General features: G+C 54.8%; 3 protein-coding genes across 5 annotated transcripts in view; 1 reads left to right on the top strand and 2 right to left on the bottom strand.

Annotated features, from left to right (window-relative positions):
* Nucleotides 1-3,399: 3,399 nt before the first annotated feature.
* On the bottom strand, nucleotides 3,400-10,644 carry DECR2 (2,4-dienoyl-CoA reductase 2). Of its 2 annotated transcripts, none has more exons than XM_043456507.1 (8): nucleotides 10,414-10,644; nucleotides 9,180-9,248; nucleotides 8,799-8,850; nucleotides 8,092-8,227; nucleotides 6,523-6,647; nucleotides 6,361-6,454; nucleotides 6,105-6,209; nucleotides 3,400-4,358 (listed from the first exon to the last, which is right to left on the bottom strand). In XM_043456507.1, the coding sequence occupies exons 1-8, from the start codon at nucleotides 10,491-10,493 to the stop codon at nucleotides 4,030-4,032; spliced, it is 990 nt and encodes a 329-aa protein (XP_043312442.1). In that variant the 5' UTR covers nucleotides 10,494-10,644; the 3' UTR covers nucleotides 3,400-4,029. The 2 variants fall into 2 exon arrangements, with proteins under 2 accessions (XP_043312442.1, XP_043312443.1); XM_043456508.1 differs by lacking the exon at nucleotides 3,400-4,358 and adding an exon at nucleotides 5,444-5,658 and having other exon boundaries at nucleotides 10,414-10,641.
* Nucleotides 10,645-12,031: 1,387 nt separating this feature from the next.
* NME4 (NME/NM23 nucleoside diphosphate kinase 4) lies at nucleotides 12,032-15,294 on the bottom strand. Its single transcript, XM_043456509.1, has 5 exons — nucleotides 15,075-15,294; nucleotides 13,468-13,601; nucleotides 13,123-13,224; nucleotides 12,914-13,026; nucleotides 12,032-12,463 (listed from the first exon to the last, which is right to left on the bottom strand). Exons 1-5 carry the CDS (start codon nucleotides 15,163-15,165, stop codon nucleotides 12,340-12,342), a joined length of 564 nt encoding a protein of 187 aa, XP_043312444.1. The 5' UTR covers nucleotides 15,166-15,294; the 3' UTR covers nucleotides 12,032-12,339.
* PGAP6 (post-glycosylphosphatidylinositol attachment to proteins 6) overlaps nucleotides 14,064-22,391 on the top strand; it is a 27,719-nt gene continuing 19,391 nt past the window's right edge. For both annotated transcript variants that reach the window (XM_043456493.1, XM_043456492.1), the window contains exon 1: nucleotides 14,064-14,854. In XM_043456493.1, coding sequence (XP_043312428.1) covers nucleotides 14,347-14,854 — 508 coding nt within the window. In that variant the 5' untranslated portion in view covers nucleotides 14,064-14,346. The remainder of the gene's footprint in view (nucleotides 14,855-22,391) is intronic.

Raw genomic sequence — 22,391 nt, 5'->3', positions numbered from 1 at the left:
AATCCAGGGAAGGAGCTGGTTCCCCAAGACACCTAGGACAGAAGAGTCGAGTCGGATAGAGAAGTGAGCAGGGAGCCTCTGCTGTCTCCGGCTGGGTCTCAGGTTTTGCCAGCAAGGGGACCCAAGGCTCATGCAATCACACACAAACATACACACTCAGCATGCTAGTCTGCACATTGGTCTCTAGTGATTGTGTCTGGTGTGAGTCAGGACCCACATGGGATGCCTGCGCACATGCATGTTCTAGAAGTGTTGGGAGCTGCCAGGTTCACATGATGTAATCAACTCGTGTGTGTGTGTGCGTGTGCGTGTGCGTGTGTGTGTGTGTTAGTTGCTCAATCATGTCCAACTCTTTTCAACCCCATGGACTGTAGCTGCCAAGCTTCTCTGTCCATGGAATTCTCCAGGCAAAAATACTGCAGTGGAAAAAAAAAATATTGCAGTGGGTAGTCATTCCCTTCTCCAGGGGATCTTCCCGACCCAGGGATCAAATCCAGGTCTCCTATATTGCAGGAGGATTCTTTACCAGCTGAGCCCCAAGGGAAGCCTGAAATCAACCCTTGGCCTCCTTTATTGGGCAAGAGCCAGACCCTGACCCGAACTGGGACCCGTGTCTGACCGAAGGAATGCTGACTCTCTCTGCAGGGGGCTGGGTCACAGCTTGCACACAGGGAGTCTGACAAAGAGCAGATGGGCAGCGAGGGGAGGGGAGGTTCACAGGGCAGGTGGAGGTGGGAGAAGGAAGACCCCAATCCCCAGCTTCATCCCCAAGCTCCAGAGCATCCCACCCCTGGAGTCTGGGAAGGTCCCAGGATCTCCTGCTGCTTCCCCTCTAGCATCCAGCAGAGACTGGCCCAAGTGCCCAGAGGGAAATGCCTGAGGGAGCCCACACCCTGTCCGCAGCCTGAGAAGCCCCCACCCCAGAGGGCCCCTCTGCCGTGCCCAAGAGGACACAGCTGCCCGGCTGCAGCATGCCTGGGCCTCAGGGCTGAGCCTGGGGCAAGCAGGACGCCTGCCTGGACATGCAGCCCTGGTTGAGGGCTTGACCACTGCAAGGTGAGCTGGGCCTGACCACACAAGAACCCTGCCCAGGGCTCAGCGTCTCTCCCTGCGTCACTCAGCGAGGCCACGTCTCTGGCTGAGAGGAAATTCAGGAGGGCCAGTCGTGCTCATGCTGGCCCCCAGCCAGGGCTCCGGGCAAAGGGCTCTGCGTGCACGGTGGGCGGACCGCATCCTGTGCGGTCAGCCTCAGCCTCTCAAGTCTCCTCCTGCATCGGGCGGCCTGGCCCCGGCCGGTCCCACAGGGCCCTCTAGGCCACCAAAGACCAGTGGGGAGTACGCCACCCAGGGACCCAGAGCCAGCACTGCACAGTCTCCAGTCCTTTCGAGGTGACCCAAGACAAAACAGGGGCAAGCCAGTGGGTTACCAGGTTACCATGGCAACAGGAGGAGTGGGCTGGGAAACTCCCCGAGACTATGTTTATTTAAGGCAATTTTTGAGGTTCCCTGCATGATGCCTTGGGAACCTTGGGGACACCCCACATGACTCCATACAAGGGTGAACAAGTTGGGGTCATTCATATATTCACTCAACAGAGTGTGCAGCGTGGAGCAGGGGCTGGAAGGCTGAACCCCGGCGGTGGGCAGCCTCTGCTGTGGCTTGATGTTTTTATGTACGGTGCTGAGAAGACAGGATACAGGCTCACCCCACAGCAGGGGGACTCGGAGTGGGCAGGGCCTATAAACCAGCCTCCGCAGCTGAGGTTCATGCATGAAAAATGAGCCTTCGTTTCAGTGAATCTTTCTAAGAGAATTTTAGAGATTGTTAAAGAAGAAGGGGACAACCTAGTTCTCTGCCAATTGCCACCGAGTTCAAGTGCCATTGCTGGGTCCCATGTTGGCCGGTCACCATGTGCACCTGGCCCTCCTTGCCAGCCCGTCCAGAGCCCAGCCAGTAAGTGAGCAAGTGATAGGTGCCAGGCATGCCTGTGACCGAGCACCCCGCAGCCATCCTAGATCTGCGGGACGACAGCCAGGGCTGGTGGACTAACCAAACAGCGAGGTCAATTTCTTCAACTTTTCAAGTCGGGGATTCTTAAAAGTTATTTAGCAGTTTATTTCTGGCTGCGCTGGGTCTTCATTGCTGCGTGTGGGCTTTCTCTAGTTGCAACATGCAGGCTTCTCGTTGTGGCAGCTTCTCTTGGTGCAGAGCACGGGCTCTAGGGCGAGCCAGCTTCAGTAGTTGCAGCACATGGGGCTCAGTTGCCCGCCAGTGTGTGGGATCTTCCTGGACCAGGGACTGAACCTGTGTTCCTGCACTGGCAGGTGGATTCTTAACCACTGGACCCCAGGACAGTCTGCGAGGCCAATTTCTTACAGGTGAGCTGACCACCACATGCAGATGATGAAGACTGGGGGACAGACCTCACGGTGTGTGCAACTTTGTGTCCACTGGACGGGGCCGATGGACGCCCAGGTGGCTGGTCACCTGGTATTTCTGGAAGAGAGTCGCATTGATTCAGTGCCTGGAGGACCTGCCCTCAGCAGTGGCAGCACAGAAAGCGCAAGTCCCTCAGCCTCTGCCCTGGACTGTCAAGTCCCTGGTGCTTGGGACTTCGGGCTCAGACTGAATCACACCATCTGCTTTCCCGGGCCTCCAGCTCGCAGTCGGCAGATCATGGGACTTCTCAGCCCCCACAGTCACATGAGCCAGTCCCTATAATAAATCTCCTCCTGTGGATCTATATATATCCCGCTGGCTGCCTTTCTCTGGAGCACCCTGACTAGCAGTAATGAGAGGCTCACTCTCACTCTCGGAACCGCCTGCCACTCTCCTTCGTCCTCCAGGAGCTGAGCCGCCGCGCCCCACGCCCTCGGATGTGGCTGATGGGACAGCCTCCCGGGGCTTCTCCATCTCCTCGGGGACAGCAGGCTCCAGCTCTCAGGCATGAGGGGTCTGTGGCTGCCTCTCCCCGGGACCTGCCTTCCCGCCATCGCAAGTGCCCACTTGCCTTGCTGATAGACCTCCTGGCCTCTGCTTAAGCGGCAAGCAAGACTCTTATGCCTACTGGGTTCCCTGCCCCTGCACCGCGAGGGCGGGAAGGAACTCAAGTGGGCGCGGGTGCCAGGGGCAGAGGGCTCAAGCCCAGAGCGAGTGGCAGCACCAGGACCAGCCTCGGAGGACATCCCTCCCACCCGGGGAGCCAACAGCCTCCCTTGCTCCTAGGCTCCCTTCATCTGCGGGGAGGGGGGATTTCAGGCATCAGACAAAGGGTTTTCTAAACTCTTCATAGGAAAAAGACAAAACGGAGACACACTGCTACCTCTCAGCGCCCAGACCACCAGTGTCCAAGTGTCCTCCTTCTCCTTCTAAAAATATTGTGAAGTCCACTGAATATATAATTTTACAGTAAAACGTTTATTTTTTAAGGAAATGCATTTTCTGGCAAAACTCTAGAAGCTGTGCTTATGCAAATAGATGATATGGGAGAGGGTGCAGAGGAGGGCAGTGAGCCACCTGTCCAGCTAGAGGGCGCACCAACAGCTCTAAGTACGCTGAAGTTTTTAACAGCACAGAAAACAAGCCCAGGATCCAAATGGCCCCCTTAGGGCCTGACCTGAATGTGTGCCAGAGAGCGGTCACTGGGGAACAACTGAGGCAGAGATTCCCCCTCCCCCGGGCCTGAGGGAGGGTAATAATGGGGCCAGGCCTCCTGGAGGGTCCAGAGAGTGAGCCCCCAACGACCAAGGACTAAGTCCTCTCCAGGGCAGGCGGGAGCACCGTGACCTGTGCCAGCAGAGGTCCTGTCTGCAGCCCACACACCCGGGGGAGAGGATGCAGGACACAGGCCTGGGGGCAGCGCTCAAACACACTTCTCCGGCCTTCCCGGTTTGGCATTTCTGTCAAGCAAAGGTCTCAAAGCGGGAGAGCAGGGAAGACAGCCTGAACCACCTTCTCTTCTCCACCCAGGCCGCGGGAACCACCTGGAGGCACCCCCTGGACACAGGCAGGAGAGAAAGGAGACCAGCCTAGGTGGGCGCTGGGCAGCAGGGCAGCGCTGACCCTGGGTTGGGCCGGGGCACACTCCGGGGGCCTGGCCAGGTGCTGGACCACAGGCCGCCCGAGGGTGTATGGCCAGGTCCCTGCCTGGTCACTGCCCACTTCCCTGCGCACAGAGATAGGGCCGTGGGCAGGGCGCGTGGGCGCAGCACCGCTCCTAGAGGAAGGGCCAGTCTCTCTTCAAATGCTTGGCTGGGACTGCTGGGTCTGGCGCTCAGGCTGGGCAGGCGGGCGGGTGGCAGGTCTGGGGTCCGAGAGTGGGCTGTGGACCAGTCCCTTGCAGCGCGCTGTCCAGTGCCTGTCAGAAGCGGCAGCAGACACCAGGTCACTGGGGCACCGAGGGACGCCAGGCCGGCCCCCTACAAGCCCTGGGGGAGTGAGTGGCAGGCAGGGGGGGACAGCAGGCCACCAGGCCTGTGTGTCTCCTGAGGCGGACACGGTGGCCCCCTGCCTCCTCCCCGCCCTCCCCCAGCACTCTCCACCCGTGACTGGGGGGCCTGCCCAGCACCCACGCCCTCCTGCTGCTTGGGGCCTTGCTGCCTCCTCCTCCACTCCCACCCCCCACCCCACTCTGTGTGTCTGGAGGACTGAGAACGCATCTTGTCGTTCAGATGCTAAGTCACATCCGACTCTGCGACCCCATGGACTGCAGCACTCCAGGTTCCTCTGTCCTTTGCTGTCTCCTGGAGTTTGCTCAGACTCCTGTCTGTTGGCTGTGTCTGCCAGCCAGCACACGAGAGGGCCGACTAGCATCACTTGTCTTACAAGCAGGCCCACCCCTGAGACCAGGGGTCCCTCTGGAAGCTGGCACCAACCACAGCTTTGTGGGGAGGCCGAACACTGTGAGGCCTGGGTGTCCTTTCACCACAACCACCTCCGACGGGACAGGAACCAGTCCACATCCTGTCTCCACCCTGTGACGGGGACCCAGGAGGTGGGGAGCAGGGGGCCTGCACCTCCTCAGTCACCTCAGAGGAAGCTGCTGCTCCGGGGCTAGGCTGAGGGCTGCCCATGCCCCTGGGATGCTGGGGAGGATGGGAAGCAGGACCAGCAGGCCCTCAGGCCCCCAGAGCCGGTCGCCCAGGGCCACCCAAAGAGGGGGGCTCCTGTCTGCTTCAGAGGAGTTTGCTAGTCCTGGTTTGCAGGGAGGCCCTAGGGTCTGCAGCACAGTTGCATGGGGCTGGGCCCTCCCGGCACCCATCCAGGCCTCGCCCCACGTGTGCAGCCAGGGAGCCCAGGGTGCCCAAGAGCACATCTAGAAACACAGGTAAGAGACTGAGGGGCAAGCGTCAGGCCCAGCGCAGTGACCCCTGGCCACAAGACGGGTGTCTGGGAAGGGGGCCAAGCACACAGGTGACCCTGACGGTGGGAGTGGGACATCACCTAGAGCTTAGCTGAGGGTGAGAAATCTGCCAGTGACTGGACGTCATTAGGGAACGTCAGCCAGGTCCCCCCGTCAACCACCAGCAGGGCCCCCGTCACAAAGGATGCCAGCGGGCTGGCCAGGAAGAGGGCGCTGTGGGCAATTTCCGTCTTGTTCCCCAGCCTCTGCAGGGGGCTGGCCAGGACCTTCGCCCACAGGCTGGCCTGTGGGGCACCTGGGAGGGAGGAAGAGGTTCAGGCAAGTCCCAGGACCCGGGGGCCATCACCTTCCTCTGCCAGCCTCCCCTGAGCCGCATCCTGTAACTCTGGGGACGCCGGCAGCATTGTCCTGGGCCGGGCCCAGTAACCCCACTGTGGAGCCAGCACAAGGCCTGTCCCTGCTCATGGCCAAGGCTCTGGAGGCTTCAGCGGGGCCCTTTGTGTGCAGCTCACAAGGCCAACAGCCCCTGGGCTCTAGCTCTAGGGGCAGCTGCCCAAGTCTACCCCCTAGCCCCCTGCTGGGCTGTGTGAACTGTCCCCAGGCTGGGGATGGACTCTGCCCACCCAGGGAGCCATGAGCGCTTGTCTCTGATCCCGGGCCTGTCCCACCCAGGTGGGAGGGGAGCCCCTGGAGGTACTGTGGGGCCTGTGCCCGGGGGAGCACCCGCTCAAGGAGTCTTACCCAGACGCCGCAACCCCTCAGTGCCACTAATGGGGCCAGGGGCAAGGCTGTTGACGCGGATGTTCTGGGGGCCCCACTCCACAGCCAGGTGCCGCGTCATCGCATCTGCAGGGGAGGCAGGCCGTGTGAGGGAGAAGCAGGGCTGCTTGGCCTCTGGGGCAGCCCAGACGGGGTGGCGGCGCAGCTTTGCTGGGACACTGCCAGCCCCCGGGGATGGGGAGGAACCCAGGCGGGCAGACCAGGGGGGCGCCCGTACCCACGGCCGCCTTGGCAGAGCCTGCGTGCACTTGGAGCACCTGTCCCCGAGCGCCCAGGGTCGCAGTGATGTTCACGATTACCCCTCCATGGTCCTGCAACACACGAGGGGGGCAGTGAGCGCACGGCCAGGCCTGGGAGGCCCCCACCTCGGGACACTCACCCGGAAGAACTTCTCATAGAGCACACGAGACACGTTGAAGGTGCCCAAGGTGTCGATGTCCATCACAGTCTTGAAGGCGTTGGAGGACAAGGAGCTGGCGGGACACAGGAAGTTCCCGGCTGCACCTGCGGGTGGAAGGAGACAGCGGATGGTGCTGGAGCCCCGGGCAATCAAAGCATGTGCGTCCTCAGGGTGGTCCAGGCCAGCCACGGAGGAAACCTCAGCATTTGGACAAACTCTTGAATGAGGGGCAGAGCAGGTGTTATGGGTTGGATCGTGTGCTTCAAAAAGATACACTCTTCAGTGGATCCCAACACCTGATGCGTGTCACGGCTATAAGTGTCCAGTCATGTCCAACTCTTTGTAATCCCTCCAGGCTTCTCTGTCCATGCAATTTCCCAGCAAGAACACTGGAGCAGGTTGCCATTTCCTTCTCTAGGGGATCTTTCCAACCCAGGGATCGAATCCATGTCTCCTGTGTCTCCTGCGTTGGTAAGCAGGTTCCTTACCACTGCACCACCTGGGAAGCCCAGTGTGGGTAAACTTAACTTTATGTGGAAACATGTCTTTGCAGATGTCATCAAGATAAGATGAGATCATACTGAATACGGTGGCCTAAACCCAAGGACTGCTGTCCTTAAAGTGGACACAGCCATGCACAGAGGGACAGAGCAGAGGCTGGAGGAATGCAGCCAGGGGCCAAGGGATGACAGGCAGCAGCCCCAGGAGCCACAAGCCGGGCCCCAGATAGACTCTCCCGAGCCTCCTGTGGGAGCATGGCCCGCCACATCTTGGTCTCACATCTCTGGCCTCCAGACTGTGAGAGAATGCGTTCCTGCTGTTTTAAGCTGCCCAGCTTATGACTTTGTCAATGGCAGGAAAATGATACACTAATTTTGGGGTTTTTTTTAAATTAATTTTTACTAGAGTATGTTGTCACGCTGCAAGTTTCTAAAGGAAATTTCAGGAGAAATGAACCTGAATGTAGAGACTACAGTTAACAGTTGTAACAAATGCAAGGTATTCATAGTAGACACAACATGTGTGTGTGTGTGTGTGTGTGTGTGTGTGGCAGGAGTGTGGTATGAGTAGTTGTTTATACTATCTGCTCAATCTGTGAATCTAAAACTGTACTAAAACAGGGGCTTTCCTGGTGGTCCAGTGATTGAGGATCCACCTTGCAACACAGGGGACGCAGGTTCAATCCCTAGTCCCACATGCCTCGGGGCAACCAAGCCTTCAAGCTGCAAATACTGAGCTTGCGCGCCACCGTCAAGACCCGACACAGTCAAATAAATAAATAAGTATTGAAAAATAAAACTATGCTAAAACAGTCATGTGTCTTCCCTTTTCCTCAATGGGGAACTTCAAGACATGAGAGTGACCCTTCTCTGTGATTCAGCCTAGTTCTCAGGGCATCCTCCTGAGCCACGGCTGCATAGACCCGGCAGGGGCACAGCTGGGCTGAGACAGTGACCTGAAGCCAGGACAGTTCCAGGGCGTCCAAACAGGAAGGTCTGGTATTGCAGACACGTCAGAAGCCCCCAGTCATGCTCAGCAGGGACTCACAGTTGATGAGAATGTCGATCTTCCCGAACTCCTGCAAGGCCTGCTCTACAGCTGCCGCGACGGCCAGGGGAGCTCGGACGTCCAGAGACAGAGGGAGGCACCTCCGGCCAGTGGCAGCGGCCAGCTTTCTGGCAGCCTAGAAGCCAGACAGGAAGAGAGGTGAGCAGCAGCCTGCTGGCCTCTCCTGGAGGCACAGCCCTTCAGGATCCAATGAGGATGACGAGCCAGGTTCTGCCAGGGACCCGGGCTCTGTGGCTGAAACCCACCCTGGGGAGGCACAGCTGCCAAGCGGTCCTCCCCAGGGCCACAACCCCTGGTGGACACTAAGACATCCTATACCCTCTCCCTTTTCATCACCTTCCAGGCCACTGGTCACAGGTCAACAGAAGCTCCAGCTGATGTCCAGTCCCTGTGCTGAGACCAGCTGTGGCAGGGGAGATATGCTCCCTCCTCAAGAACCTGCTGAGCCCAGAGAACTCTGCTGGGGCCACAGTACCACCCAACAGAAGGGTCGCTTCTCAGGACCCGATAATTAGATGCTGTAAAAACACGAGAGTGTCCCTGAGGAGCACTTCCATTGAAGCTCCGTATTTGGGAGACAGGTTGGTTTTGGTGTGGTCACCCTCTGGACCTGATGACCTTCCAGGTCTAGGCTCCTGGCCCCCAAAGTCACCCATGGATGGCTGGGCACAGGAGAGCCCCCTCACCATCGATACTCTGGGAAGACTTCTGCTGGCGATGACTGTGTGGCAGCCGTGCCTGCAAAGCCAGAGAGCAGGAATGAGGACAGCAAGGCGCAAGGGACACACCCAGCAGAGCTCCTGCCCAGCAATCTAAGGGGCTCCTCCCCCATGGGTCTCTCAGACTTAGACATCAGCCCGGGGCTGAAGGCACAGCTGGCAGAGGACCCAGAGGCCTACGTGGGCTGAGTGACTGTGGCAGGACCCCTTTCAAATGTTCTCTGATGGACCTGGAACTAGAGGGGTTCCCACCACCAACTGGCATTTTGCCCAGGATCCCAGGCCCCCTCCCAAGGAGGAGGGGGCAGCATGATGGGGCATGGACCACACAGAGCAGTGCTCACTTACCGCATGAAAATCTCAGCAATCCGGAACCCAATTCCAGAGCCACCACCCGTGATGAAAGCCACCTTGTCCCTGAAAGAAAAAACAGAGACTCTTTACAGAGGCCCCTGTTCAGACTTCCTTGATGGTCCACCAACTGGGACTCCATGCTCCCAATGCAGGGGGCACAGGGGCCACCCCTGGTCAGGAAACTAGACCCTACATGCCGCAACTAAGATCCAGTGCACCTAAATAAATAAATTCTAAATTCTAATTTGTTTAAATAAAAAATAAAAAGAGTAAGGGATTGCTGTTGAATCGGGATGGGGGAGGTGCTCTTCCACTGACCCTCTGCACCGGGCACTTGGGTCAAATTTGAGAAACACCGCTTTTGAAAGCCTGCATTCCTTGGCTTTCTGAATCTTTGGGAAGAATGATTTCAACCTAGAAGTCTCTATGCAGAAAGCTATCAATTAATGAGAAATGTTTTCAAAACATATGCCTTCCTCCTGCCACCCTCTAAATGGATAGGATAGCAGATTCATGGAGAAAGAGAAACAGGCAGGCTTTTCTTGACATAAGAGAAGCCATTTGGAGCCTACACCATTCTGTGATCTAAGCCTGGACACAGTGCTGCCCTCAACAGGTCTCAGAAGAATACAGAAACTAACAACTGTCCTCAGGCAAGAGAAGTAACAATGGCCAAGATATGAATCATATACTGGTTGTAAAGTCTCCCAATTCTGCTTTGATGGTAAAGATCAGCCTGAAGTGCTGACCAACTGGAACCTGACCAACGGGAACCTGAGATGACAGTGACTTTTTCTGACACTCATGACTTTAACGAACTAACGAACTAGCTTGGACGTCGTCAACCACCCAAACCCCTTCTTAAGATGCTTGCACTCTTAGCTTAAAACCTCCCCAAATTTGCTGTTCGGAGAGACAGCTTTGGGGAAAATCTTCAGAGTTCTCCTTACCTGCTGCTGGTAATAATTAATCCTTCCTCCTCCTGATCTTTGCTCTGTTTTCTGACACTCGTCCCCACCTCCACATCGATAAACAGGACATGCTCACGCAGGACAAAGATCGGAACACCAGTACTTGCCTCGCTGGGATACCCGGACATCTGGACAGCCTGGCCACCAGGCTTGGGGTCCTCACACATCCCAGAAAAACCTCAGTCCCCCGCCGCGAGCACCGCAGGCGCCCCCGCCCCCTGCCTGGCTCCCTGGGGCGCCCCAGACGCGAAGCTCACTGGAGCAAGTCCGGACAGAAGAGGTGGTGGTACTCCGGGAGACAGTCGTCCTCGCTGACGTCGGCCGGTGGCTGGGCCATGGCGCTCGGAGCAGGCCTGGGTGGCAAAAGCAGCAGAGACCCGCCGGGACCCCAGGACTCTAACCTCGGCCTCAAAGGACTGCAGGCAGCCAGGCGACGCGGACGTCCCGCCCCTCGTCCCCTAGCTCCTCCCAGAAGGCCCCGCCCCGAGTCTCCTCGCTCCTCCCAGGAGCCCAGCTCCTCGTCCTTCGCTCCTCCCAGGAGGCCCCGCCCCAAGTCTTCTCGCTCCTCCCAGGACGTCCCGCCCCGCGCCCCTCGCTCCTCTCAGAAAGCCCCGCCCCTCGTCCCCACGCTCCTCTCAGGACGCCCCGCCCCGCGCCCCTGGCTCCTCTCAAGCCGGGCCGCCCCTCGCTCCTCCCATGACGCCCCGCCCCATGACCCTCGCCCCTCCCAAGTTTCCCCGCCCACCCCTCTCCTCACGCCTCCCAGAGCGCCCCGCCCCCGCGACAGTCGCTGCTCCCAGGAAGCCCCGTCCACTCAGTTCTCAATCTCCCCAGGAAGCTCCGCCCCCGCGACCCACTCCATTCCCAGGTGCCCCGCCCCTCCCCGTCCCAAGCCTCTCCCAGAACGTCCCGCCCTCAGGGCCCCGCGGCCTGCTGGGAGTGGAAGTCAGTGTGCGCGCCGCGGCAGGCACAGACGCAGTGCGGCGGGCTGGTTCCCGTTGGCGGAGGTGGGGTGAATGCGAGTCGAAACTCGGCTTTCTGGGCTCCTTTTCACAAGATTGGGTGTCAGTGCTGGATTCGGGGCCAGCCGGACACAGGGAACATTTGGTTTCCGGGCTGAGGTGGAGCTCACGGGCCGACGCGGGGCCCCTCGGCTTCCCTCACCGCTTTGGGCCTGTCTGTGCATTTAAAAACACGTATTCGGACTCGCTTAGCATTTAAATGTCTTCCCCTCCCGGGTGCTTCTCTTCCCTGTTGCAAAGAAGAGGGAAGGAGACTAGAGCCTAGGAAAGTCACGGGAAACTAGGAAGGCCTTTTCCTCGCATGGCCAGCCCCAGGGACAGCTTCAAACATGACCCTTTCATGGCCAAAGGTCAGACCCTTCAACCGCGCCCTCACGTGGAGGCACAGGGAGAAACCCAAGGCCAGCGTCGCCAAGACGTCATAAAGCATGGTTAGGACCAGTCGGCCTCAGCTGGTGTAATGCCATGCAGTATCCAGTACCTGTGACGAGTGGCCAGGGACACACCTGAGGGCCAGGTATGAGGAGTGACATGTAGTGTCAATGAGGCCACAGCCTTTCTGCCTACGGGGCGGCTTCAGCTCCCTGCCTACCCCTTCCTGCTCCTGTTCACAACTGCCTAAGGCTCCTCCTTGAGGGACAGCACAAGCTCTGTGGCTCAGCTTAGAGCTCCCAGATTTCAGGCTGGAGGCCTCTGGACCTCCGCCTGTCTCATACATTCAACAAAGTTCTTGATCTCCTGGTGTGTGAGATGGTAAGCTTCATTTCTACTTTCAAGCTGCTTACAACTTTGCATAAAGCCTCATTCCCACCTCAGAGATGGCAGGGGCCATAATGAGCACTCCACTCCCACGCACAGCACAGTGAATTTTAATGTCCCCACTTTGGGGAAAGAACGGTCACACTACCAGCTTTTGGACCCCAAAGCTTGTCTGGCACTTTGGTTCAGAAAGGACTTGGTCCAGTCCCTTGCTGGCTTAGGATACTACTAAAAGGCACATAAAGTTGGTGGCTCAACCACTCTGTGGCTGGAGTGGGGCAGAAGGTGGACAGGGAGGTGGTCTGGGACAGATGGGCAGAGCATGGGTGTGAGCTCAAGTTCTTGTCAACAGAGGTAGCTGGTCCTGAGTGGATGCCGGGGTGACCGCGGGCACCTGCGTGCTCAGGCTGCGTAGATGCTGCTGAAGTGGCCTTCATCTGCCCAGTCCACCAGCTCACTGCTCTGGAACCACAGCTGGATCTCTCTCTGGGCCCCCTCCACGGAGTCGCTGGCATGGATGACATTCCTGTGCCAGGTGGCAAAGGTAGGGCACAGGCTTCAGCATGCACCTCAGGGGTCCTAGGCAGAGTCTGCCCATCCCCGACTGTCTAGGGGAGTGGGTGAGTGATGGTGCAGAGGGGCAAGGAACAGAGGAGCTGGAAAACTGGGTTCCAGCCTGACCTTGGCATCTGTCCCAGGCCAACCCCTGGGGTGTCTGGAGGTAAAGTCAGGTGACAGACCATGATGGCAGAGCACAGACACAACACAGGGAATGCTTTATCATCTCCTGTGTACACGAAAAGGTTTTGAAAAATACTGCACTAGCCAACATCAGGTGTGACATGCTCCCATCGTTTTCTGGCTTCGCTTTCCCCTTAGCAAGACGCCCAGGCCCAGTGGCTCTGCCTTGGGCACAGGCCGCCACCCTGAGCCCCTAGGGCACTGGTCCTCAGCTCCAAGTGGCTGAGTGTGTTACCTGCTGACGTGGGTGCTGAAGTCTCCCCGGATGGTGCCAGGGGCAGCCTTGGCAGAGTTGGTGTGGCCTATCATGGCCCTCGAAGTGCAGACCACATTGGGGCCTTCCCAGACCTGCAGCAGAGAGATAGAGGAGGTGGGGAGAGGTGGGGGTCACCCAGGGCTCAACCCAGGGCCCTCCACCCTCCCACCGCCGCGGCCCTACGGTACCATGGCCACCACTGGGCCGGAGCTCATGTAGCTGATGAGGGCTGGGTAGAAGGGCTTCCTCTGCAGATCGTGGTAGTGCTCAGCAAGGATCCTCTCTGGGGCCTGGTGCATTGAGGGAAGGGGTGAGAGGGAGCCCCACCGGGCACCAGGGCAGTGGTTGTGGCATCCTGACTGCAGGGCCCTCAGCAGACAACACTGACAAGGGCTGGCGTTCCAGCTTAGCATAGACACTTCCCCGCCCCTCCCCTTCTACTGCCAGCACAAGGAGGCTGTCCTGACACAGGGCTGAGAACAGCCCCCACCCCAGTCCCCTCAGCGACACCCACAGGCCCAAAGCCCTGGTACCTGCAGCATCTTCATCCCCACCAGCTTGAAGCCCCTCCTTTCAAAGCGCTGGATCACATCCCCGACCAGCCGCCGCTGCACCCCATCTGGCTTCACCGCAACCAGGGTCCGCTCCTGGGTCCAGGAGGGTCCTCCTGTAGAAGAGGGGGGCTCGGGGCTGCCATGGCCTCACCTTTCACATCTCCTGGACCTGGGTTCCCCTGCCAAGACCCAGGTGTCCCCTAGACTGCAGAGTTTGCCTCAACCAGAGCAGTCCTGGAGAGGAATTATGGTGCCCACAGCCAGGACTGTCCAGCACGGTGGGCCCCTGGGGACTTCAGCCTGTCGCAGGGCCAAGGCCCCACCCAGGCAGGCAGTGGGAGAAGCTGCCCATGATGGAGCTGTGCCCCTGAGATGCCACACTGGAAAGAAAGTACAAGTCCTGATGTTCATGCCTGTACTTCGGGGAGCTAGCATAGACACTGTCTGCACCCCCAAACTACCACATCAGGGGGGACCCAGCATCCATCTTCTGGGACCAGGGAGAGTGAAAAGCACTTTCCCACTGGGCCACAGGGAGAGAGAGAGAAAGGGGCCTGGGGATTGAGAAAGGGGGAAGGGTCCTCCCCTGACACCTTCCTTGGCCAGGCTGCTGTTGGGGTTTCAAGGCAGGACACTTGAAACCTAAAGTGTCCTAAAGTCAACACTGCCCCAGTCCTCCTCTTCTGGGCGTGACGCTGCCAGAGAGACCCCCAGCCATCACCCTCCTACCACCTAAAACTTCCAGAGTTAGGCTGACCCTTGGCATTGGGTCTAGGGTCAAGTGTACTCTGGAGAAGGGCCCAGACCCTGGATTGGCGGCTAAGCCCTGCAGAGAGGGAGGAGAAAACTGGAGAAGAGATGAGCAGTCAGGTCCAAAAGAGCCAGTGTCCCTGGGGGCATCTCCATCTGCCTTCCCAGCCCCAGGAGGGCTTGGGGAGCAGGCATCGGGTGCCCACCACACCACGTACCTTCAATGCCTTGCACTGCAGGAAGGCCCCCACCCTTATTCTTCCCCCACCCCCCCCACTAAGCCCAGTCCCTAGGGGCCCTGCTGTCCAGCCTGGCCTGCTGCCAGCTGGCTCCTGTCTCGGAAGATGGCAGTTTACCCTCGCCAGTATTGGAACCCCAGGACTCTGGAAGCGCCCGAGGGCCAGCTGCGGGGGCGGAGGACCCCTGGATAACTGCAAGGCTCCAGGCAGGGATATGCCTGGTGGAAAGACGCCTCAGGATAGGAGTGTTCATTTGCTGAGAATGACCTCACGCAGGAGCCCTGGGCCCGCTGGGATCCCTGCAAGCACAAAGTGTGGCCACCAAGCTTCTGGTTTCCTCCTGCTGCGGAGCCCTGGGACCCCCTGCCCAGAGCAAGGTGAGGTGAGCGGGGCCGTGGGGGCCTGGCTGGGAGTGGGCGGTGGCGGCGGCGGTGAGCGCTGGGGCCCCGCGGGGCAGGAACCCCAGGGGCGCGCCTCTCCAGCCCGCCTGCTCCCGGGCCTCCGGCCCCCGCGCCGGGGCCGCACGTGCGTCAGCAAAGGCCGGCGGCTCCTCGACCCGCCCCACCCCGCGCGTGGCCGCCAGGCGGGCGGACTCACCCGAGCAGGAGCGCGCGAGCAGGCTGGGGCCCAGGGCCCGGGCGCCGCACAGCAACCCCCGCAGCGCCGCGAGCCCGGAGAGGCAGCGCATGACTCCCAGCCGCCGGCGCTGGCCGAGCGCGCAGGGGAAGAGGGTCCTGGGAGGAGGTGGAGGGGCGGAGGGAGGGGGAGGCGGCAGAGAAAGAAACCGGGGGAAAGGGTGGAAGGAGGGAGGCGGGAGGAGGCCGCAGGGGTGGAGGGAGAGAGGGAGGCGGGTTGGGGGAAGGAGAGGGAGGGGTAGGAGTCGAGGGAGGGCGAGCGTCCCCAGGCTTTTGCGCCTACGGCTCCTCCCCCTCCCCCCCTGCACCCCGCACTCCCCACCCCCCCGCACTTCCCCCCAGACGCTGTTTCACTCGAGTGGACTTGGGAAGTGTCTAATGTCAATTTCTGTTTAAAATCAGAAGAAAAAAAGAATAATGGTGATGAACCCAGCACGGGTCGTGTTCGTCTTTTCTATCAACGCAGTCCTTAAGTATCCTGTTGAGTTCATGCAGGTCCTCCTGTGCCTGTACCCCTGGCCTGGAAGCAGGGCCGGCTTCTGGGCTGGGCGGCCGTGGGGGGGGTATGCGGGGGGGGGGGGTTTGCTCCCACCTGGATCTGGATCTCCCTCTGAATTGACACCGTGAGCTGGGAGGATGGACCTGCATGGTCAGGCAAGGTCAGGCCGGGCATCCAAGGCATTTGGATGGGGAAAAATCCCACCCTTATTCTTAACTGGCCTCGAGCAGGAGGGATTTAGCTTCACTGAAACACCTTGCGATGCCTGTGACTTGATCATAAACAGAAATCACAGATATTCTCATTTATAGTACAGTTCAGGTTGAAAAGGTGGCAGCTTAACTATTTGAATTTTGAGATCCACAGGATCTAACGTAATTACTTTTTTAAAAAACATACATACTTTAAAATTTGTTTTTTAAGCTGTGATATTTATTTATTTGATCACACCACGCTGTGTGTGGGATCTTAGTTTCTACACCAGGGTTAAACCTAGGCCCCTGGCATTGGAAGTACAGTCTCAACCACTGGGGAAGTCCCCATGTATGTTTCTGTGTGTTGTCCGGATGGAGTTTTTTTCTTAGTGTCACTTTCAATTGTTGATTGCGAGAGTATAAAAATACAATTGAGTTTTGTATGTAGATCTTGTACCCAAAAACTTTGCTGAACTCATTTATTAGTTCTAATAGTTGCTTACTGGATTCTTCAGGATTTTGTACACACAAGGGTCCCCAATTTAGATGCCGTTTGTTTCATTTTATTAATGAATTGCTCTGGCTGGAATCTCCAGAGGGGAGAAACATGGTGACCATAGCCAGGATCTCCAGTAAAATGTTGAATACAAGAGACCTGCTTTTTCCACTGTCTTAAGATGGGACATGATTGTTTTGTAATCTTTTTTCTTTCTTAGTATGGACACTTACAGCTTTAAATTTCCCTCTAAACACTGTATTAACTGTATTCCATTTGTTTTGATATGCCTTCATTTCCTTTCATCTCAGAGTATTTTCTTTATTTTTTTTAATATTTACTTTTTTTTTTTTTTAATATTTACTTTTATTATTTTTTTATTTGGCTGTGCTGGGTCTTAGTTGTGGCATGCGGGATCTTTAGTTGCAGCATGTGGAATCTAGTTTCCTGACCAGGGATTGAACCCGGGGCCCCTACATTGGGAGTGCAGAGTCTTAGTCTTTGGACCACCAGGGAAGTCCCTCCTTTCTTTTTTTTAAAGTTGATTTATTTCTTACTGCGTTGGGTCTTAGTTGCAGCACTTGTGATCTTTGTCTCGGGCTTCTCTCTAGTTGTGGCACATGGGCTCTGGAGCCCATGGGCTCTGTCGTTTGCAGCACATGGGCTTAGTCCCCCCCTGGCTGTGGGATCTTAGTTCCCTGAACAGGGATTCAACCCACATACCCTGCATTCCAAGGTGGATTTTTCATTTCTTTTCTACACTGGGTCTTCATTGCTGCTTTCTCTTGTTGTTTTTCCGTCACGAAGTTGTGTTAACTGTTTGCAACCCCATGGACTGCAGCACGCCAGGCTCCTCTGTGCACATCTCCTGGAGTTTGCTCAGATTCATGTCCATTAAGTCAGTGATGCTATCTAACCATCTCATCCTCTGCTGCCCCTTTCTCCTTTTGCCTTCAGTCTTTCCCAGAATCAGGGTCTTTTCCAATGAGTCAGCTCTTCACATCAGGTGGCCATAGTATCACCTGATACTTCCTTAGCACTCAGCCTTCTTTATGGTCCAACTCTCACACCTGTACATGACTACTGGAAAAACTGTAGCTTTGACTATAGGGACTTTGTTGGCAAAGTGATATCTTTGCTTTTTTTTGTTTGTTTGTTTGTTTTTTTTTTATATCTTTGCTTTTTAATACAATGTCTAGGTTTGTCATAGTTTTCCTTCCAAGAAGCAAGCATCTTTTAATTTCATGGCTGCAGTCACCGTCTGCAGTGATTTTGGAGCCCACGAAAATAAAATTTGTCACTGCTTTCACTTTCCCCCTTCTGTTTGTCATGAAGTTATGGTCCCAGATTCCATTATTTTAGTTTATTTAATGTTGTGTTTTAAGCCAATTTGTTCACTCTCCTCTTTCACCCTCATCAAGAGGCTCTTTAGTTCCTCCTTGCTTTCTTCCATTAGAGTGGTATCAGCAGTGTATCTGAGGTTGTTGATATTTCTTCCAGTTTTCTCTAGTTGCAGCAAATAGGGGCCACTCTTTGTTGCAGTACACAGGCTCTGGATCTCGGGCTCGGTAGCTGTGACCCATGGGCTTAGTTGCTCTGGGGCATGTGGGATCTTCCTGGACTGGCAGCTGAATCTGTGTCTCACTTGCCCTGAAGTCCCTTAAGTACTGTCTGATTTCCCTTTTGATTTCATATACTCTAAAAACTACAAATCAGGACTTTCCTGGTGGTCCAGTGGTTAAGAATCCACCTTCCTCAATGCAGGGGACACAGATTCAACCCCTGGTGCAGGAAGGTTCCACATGCTGCGGCGCAGCTAAGCCCATGTGCCACAGCTGAGTGTGCGCCCTAGAGCCCGCGCTCTGCAACAAGGGAACCCACTGCACTGCAATGAAGTGTAGACTCCTGGTTGCCAGGGCTTAGGGGCTGGAAAAGAATGAACAGTCAGAGCACAGAGGATTTTCAAGGCAATGAGACTACCCTGTATGACACTATAATGATAGATACATGTCATTTACTGTATGTGTGTGTTAGTCACTCAGTCTTGTCTGACTCTTTGTGACTCCATGGACTGTAGCCCACCAGGCTACTCTGTTCCAGGGATTCTCCAGGCAAGAATATGGGAGTGGGTTGCCATTCTCTTCTCCAGGGGATCTTCCTGACCCAGGAATCGAACCTCCGACTCCTACATTGTGGGCAGATTCTTTATTTGTCATTTGTCCAAACCTGCCAAGAGTGCACCACCAAGATGGAAGCCTAATGTAAGCTGTGGACTGTGGGCGATTCATGGTGTAGATTCATCAGCTGTAACTACTATACCACATGGTCTGGTGGGGATGCTGATGGTGAGGGAGGTTGTGCATGTTTGGGAGCAAGGGATGTTTGCAAACTGTACTTTCTGCTTAATTTTGGTGTGAATCTAAAACTTCTCAGAAATAAGGTCTGTTAAATACACACACACAAGGACTTCCTTGATGCTCCAGTGGCTGAGACTACATGCCCCCAGTGCAGAAGGCATGAGTTCATTCCCTGATCAGGGACTTAGATCCCACATGCTGCAACTAAGGGTTCACATGCCACAATAAAGATCGAAGATCTTGCATGCTGCAACTAAGACCTGGCGCAGCCAAAATAAATAAAATAAAAAAAATTTTTTTAAGTACATACACACACACACAGACCATGAAGAAAGAAAAAGACAAGTCACAGGACAGGAAAGAATGTTTCTGTTGCCTAAAACCCATGCAGGTCTAGGGCTCCATGACCAGAAATCAGTGAGTAAAAGACTGATGACCCAAGAAGCACAGCAAATACTTGAAGATTAATTTCTCCAAAGAATAATTCCAGATACCCAGTAAACAGTGCAAAAGTGATCAGCCTCAGGAGTAATCAGAGAAATGCAAATGAAGACGGCACAAATCTCCAAGTCTGAAAATCCCAAATGTTAGTGACAGTGTAGCCCATTGAGACTCCTCGCTGGTGGTGAGACTCTCAACTGGCCAAACCCAGTCAGGTGGACAACATGGAATTGCCAAGAAAGGGAAAAGACAAATTACAGAGTTGAGAACATATTTGCAACTCATATATCTGATCAGAATTTACAAAGAACTTTTAAAAGTCAACAACAGTAAACTGCTCAGCCCACACCCTCCTGTAACCCCCTCCCTTGGAGTGTGGACTGCACCCAGTGACAAGGAGGAAACAGCAGGAGAGGCTCTGGTCACTGATCGTGAAGGTGACCTCACCTCCCGTTCCCCCTCACTTGCTGCCCCATGGGGTGAAGAACACGTGTCTCTGGCCAACAACCAGTGTGGACCTGAGGCCACAGCCATAGATGCAAGTTTAGAAGCAAATCCTACCCCAAAGAGTTGCAAGGAGTCAGACACGCTGAGCACAAACACACACACACAGGGACATTGATGTGGTGAGTCAGGTCTCCTATTTTATTATTTGTTTTGTGTTTGCCCCCTCTGATGTATATTCTTTTCCTCCTTTGCTGACCTTTTTGGATTAAATTAATATTTTAAAATATCATTTAATGTATTTATTGGCTTTTTAGGTATACCTTGACCTGGGGGTATGTGTGCATGCTGAGCTGTGTCTGATTCTTTGTGACAGGGTGGATTGTAGCCCACCAGGCACCTCTGTCCATGGGATTTTCCAGGCAAGAATACTGGAGTGTGTTGCCATATCCTTCTCCATGGGGTCTTCCCAACCAGGGATAGACACTGCCTCACCCCATTTCTCGTGCCTGCTGTATTGCAGGCAATTTCTTTAACACTGAACCATCTGGGAAGCCCTAATCTGGGGGTATACCTCAGCATTATTTTATATTAGTTTCTTTGCTGCTGCTGCTGCTGCTAAGTCACTTCAGTCGTGTCCGACTCTGTGCGACTCCATAGATGGCAGCACACCAGGCTCCTCTGTCCCTGGGATTCTCCAGGCAAGAATACTGGAGTGGGTTGCCATTTCCTTCTCCATTGGTTGCTCTAGGGATTGTAATTACATTCTTAACATTTCAGACTATTTAGAATTTATATTGTGCCATTTCATGTAAGATGCAGGAATTTTGCAACCATGTAGGTCTATTTTCCCCCTCCCCCATTCTATCTGCTCCATTGTTTCTGAGAAGTCATTCATTGTTTGAACTGTTATTCCCTTGAATGTCATTTTTCTCTGGGTGCTTCCAACATTTTCTCTTTTTGTTTGGTTTTCAGTAGTTGACTGTGATGTGTCTGGCTGTGATTTTCTTTTACACATTCTTCTTAGGACACACTGAGCTGCTTGAATCTGTAAATTAACGTCTTTCACCAGATTTCATGTTTTTTTCTTCCTCATTCTCTTCTGTCCTCTTGGAATTCCCCCTTTAGGCATGTTAGACTTCTCACTCTTCCTTGGATCACTGCCAGGGGAGCCACAGTGGATGGCTTATTCTAGGAGCGGGAGTCCCAGGAGGCTTACCCCTATTCTGCCACCCCAGGGAAGTTGGTGGGGGGTGCCAAGGGGGAGCCTGCAACCAGAGCTGACTCTAGAGCCTCCTGTCCTGGCACCCATCTTCTGCCCTTGCCACCCTCTGTCACTCTCCACTGGGAGGGGAGCAGGATTCACTGTGGTCACCAGGCCCCATTGCCGCTGGACCGCGTCCCCGGTTCAGTGCGTGCCAAGAGCTCTGAGAGCAGCTCCTGGCCCTTCACCTCCTGGTTCCTAAGTGCCCAGCACCCAGGACAGGAAGCAGTCATTAACCAGATAAAATGGGGACACGGGAGAACTGCCGAGGTCCAGCCCTGGAAGGACCAGGAGTAGCCAAGGGACGGGTGGCGTCGGCGAGAAAGAAGGCAGACAGACAGACACACACAGACGGTTGCGTAGAAGAGGTAGCTTTTTTTATTTTTAGGATAGCTCAGTTTTTATAGAATGAATGTTACCTCCCCCCTTAAGTCACCACATACTACATCAGATATTGGTTTGTGCTTCCGTCAATATTTTTTTCCCCATGTTTTTCCCCTAAGCATTCATCTAGAACGTTTCCGATTACAGGGTTTATACTTAAATGTCCCGTACATAGTCTTCTTGCCTCAATGGCCTAACATTCTCACTCTAACAAAAATAATGTTCCACATATCTCAGGTATAGTGTAAATTCCTTGGACAATAAAACAATACATGGGAAGGATCACAGTAACATGTTTGACATTTCTGAAAATAGTACCATGAGAAAAACCTGATATTTTTCTTTACCTGAAACCACAAAATCTCAATTTACGATGATTAACTATTAAACAGCAAAAACACCTCTAAAGCAGCAAAACACCTTTATTAATAGTAAGATAATGGCAGTAAAGCTGGTTAATATAAATCTTCTATTAAAATCCTATATATCCCATTTTCTAATTTTACAGAAATACCCGTAATATCCCATGTTGTTTAAAGGAAGGGAAACAATGAACCAATAGCAGCAAGGAGATAGCAATAGTGAAAACCCTTTCAACCAAGGAGCAAGTAAACTAAAGCAGTATATCTACTTATAAATCTAAATACCTCTACTCTTTTCGATTCTAGAACATTGTAATCTTTTAAGCAAGCAGCCAAACTATACCTGTGGCCTTTTCTTTTATGACTTGATGTTTATGGTCGTGTCCTGAGCCAGAGCAATCTTGAGCATTTCCAAAAAGGCTTGGACTTTTCCAGCGAGGCCTTATTACTATATATTATCATTTCCAAAAATTAATAGAAAGCCCAACAACAGTAAGACAGAAGGAAGAAAGGGACATACCGGGCCCCTGGGACAACCTCGAGGGGAAGAGCTGACTTGCAGGTTCCTTTCTCATCCTGGAGGCTCTGGAGGGGACATATTGAGCCCCCAGGGCAGCCCCATGTGAGGAAGAGCTGCCTTGCAGGTTCCCATGACCTTGTCACGGATTGGGTGCATCCCGGCTGCTCCCAACAGAGAACTACATGTTGGACTCTAGAAAAAATAACTTTGCATTTAAGCATAATTCTAAGTGTATGAGCCTCCTAAAGGTTTTGATGGGAAAATGATCCTTTATGAAATGATAATAATAGATGGTAGTTGGAGTTAAGAAAAACTTCG

Source organism: Cervus canadensis, chromosome 32, assembly GCF_019320065.1.
Source record: "Cervus canadensis isolate Bull #8, Minnesota chromosome 32, ASM1932006v1, whole genome shotgun sequence".
NCBI classification, from domain to species: Eukaryota; Metazoa; Chordata; class Mammalia; order Artiodactyla; family Cervidae; genus Cervus; species Cervus canadensis.
This window is presented reverse-complemented; position numbering and strand designations above follow the sequence as displayed.

What these genes read in the sequence shown, in the direction of transcription:
- DECR2 (XM_043456507.1), bottom strand. Translation starts at nt 10,493, where the DNA reads ATGGCCCAGCCACCGGCCGACGTCAGCGAGGACGACTGTCTCCCGGAG. An exon ending in ATTGCTGAGATTTTCATGCG is followed by an intron (nt 8,851 to 9,179) that starts GTAAGTGAGCAC and finishes CTGGCTTTGCAG; the next exon opens with GCACGGCTGCCACACAGTCA. An exon ending in TCTATGAGAAGTTCTTCCGG is followed by an intron (nt 6,455 to 6,522) that starts GTGAGTGTCCCG and finishes CGTGTGTTGCAG; the next exon opens with GACCATGGAGGGGTAATCGT.
- NME4 (XM_043456509.1), bottom strand. Translation starts at nt 15,165, where the DNA reads ATGCGCTGCCTCTCCGGGCTCGCGGCGCTGCGGGGGTTGCTGTGCGGC. An exon ending in GCTCGCGCGCTCCTGCTCGG is followed by an intron (nt 13,602 to 15,074) that starts GTGAGTCCGCCC and finishes CCTCTTCTACAG; the next exon opens with GAGGACCCTCCTGGACCCAG. An exon ending in CCGGCCCAGTGGTGGCCATG is followed by an intron (nt 13,027 to 13,122) that starts GTACCGTAGGGC and finishes TCTCTGCTGCAG; the next exon opens with GTCTGGGAAGGCCCCAATGT.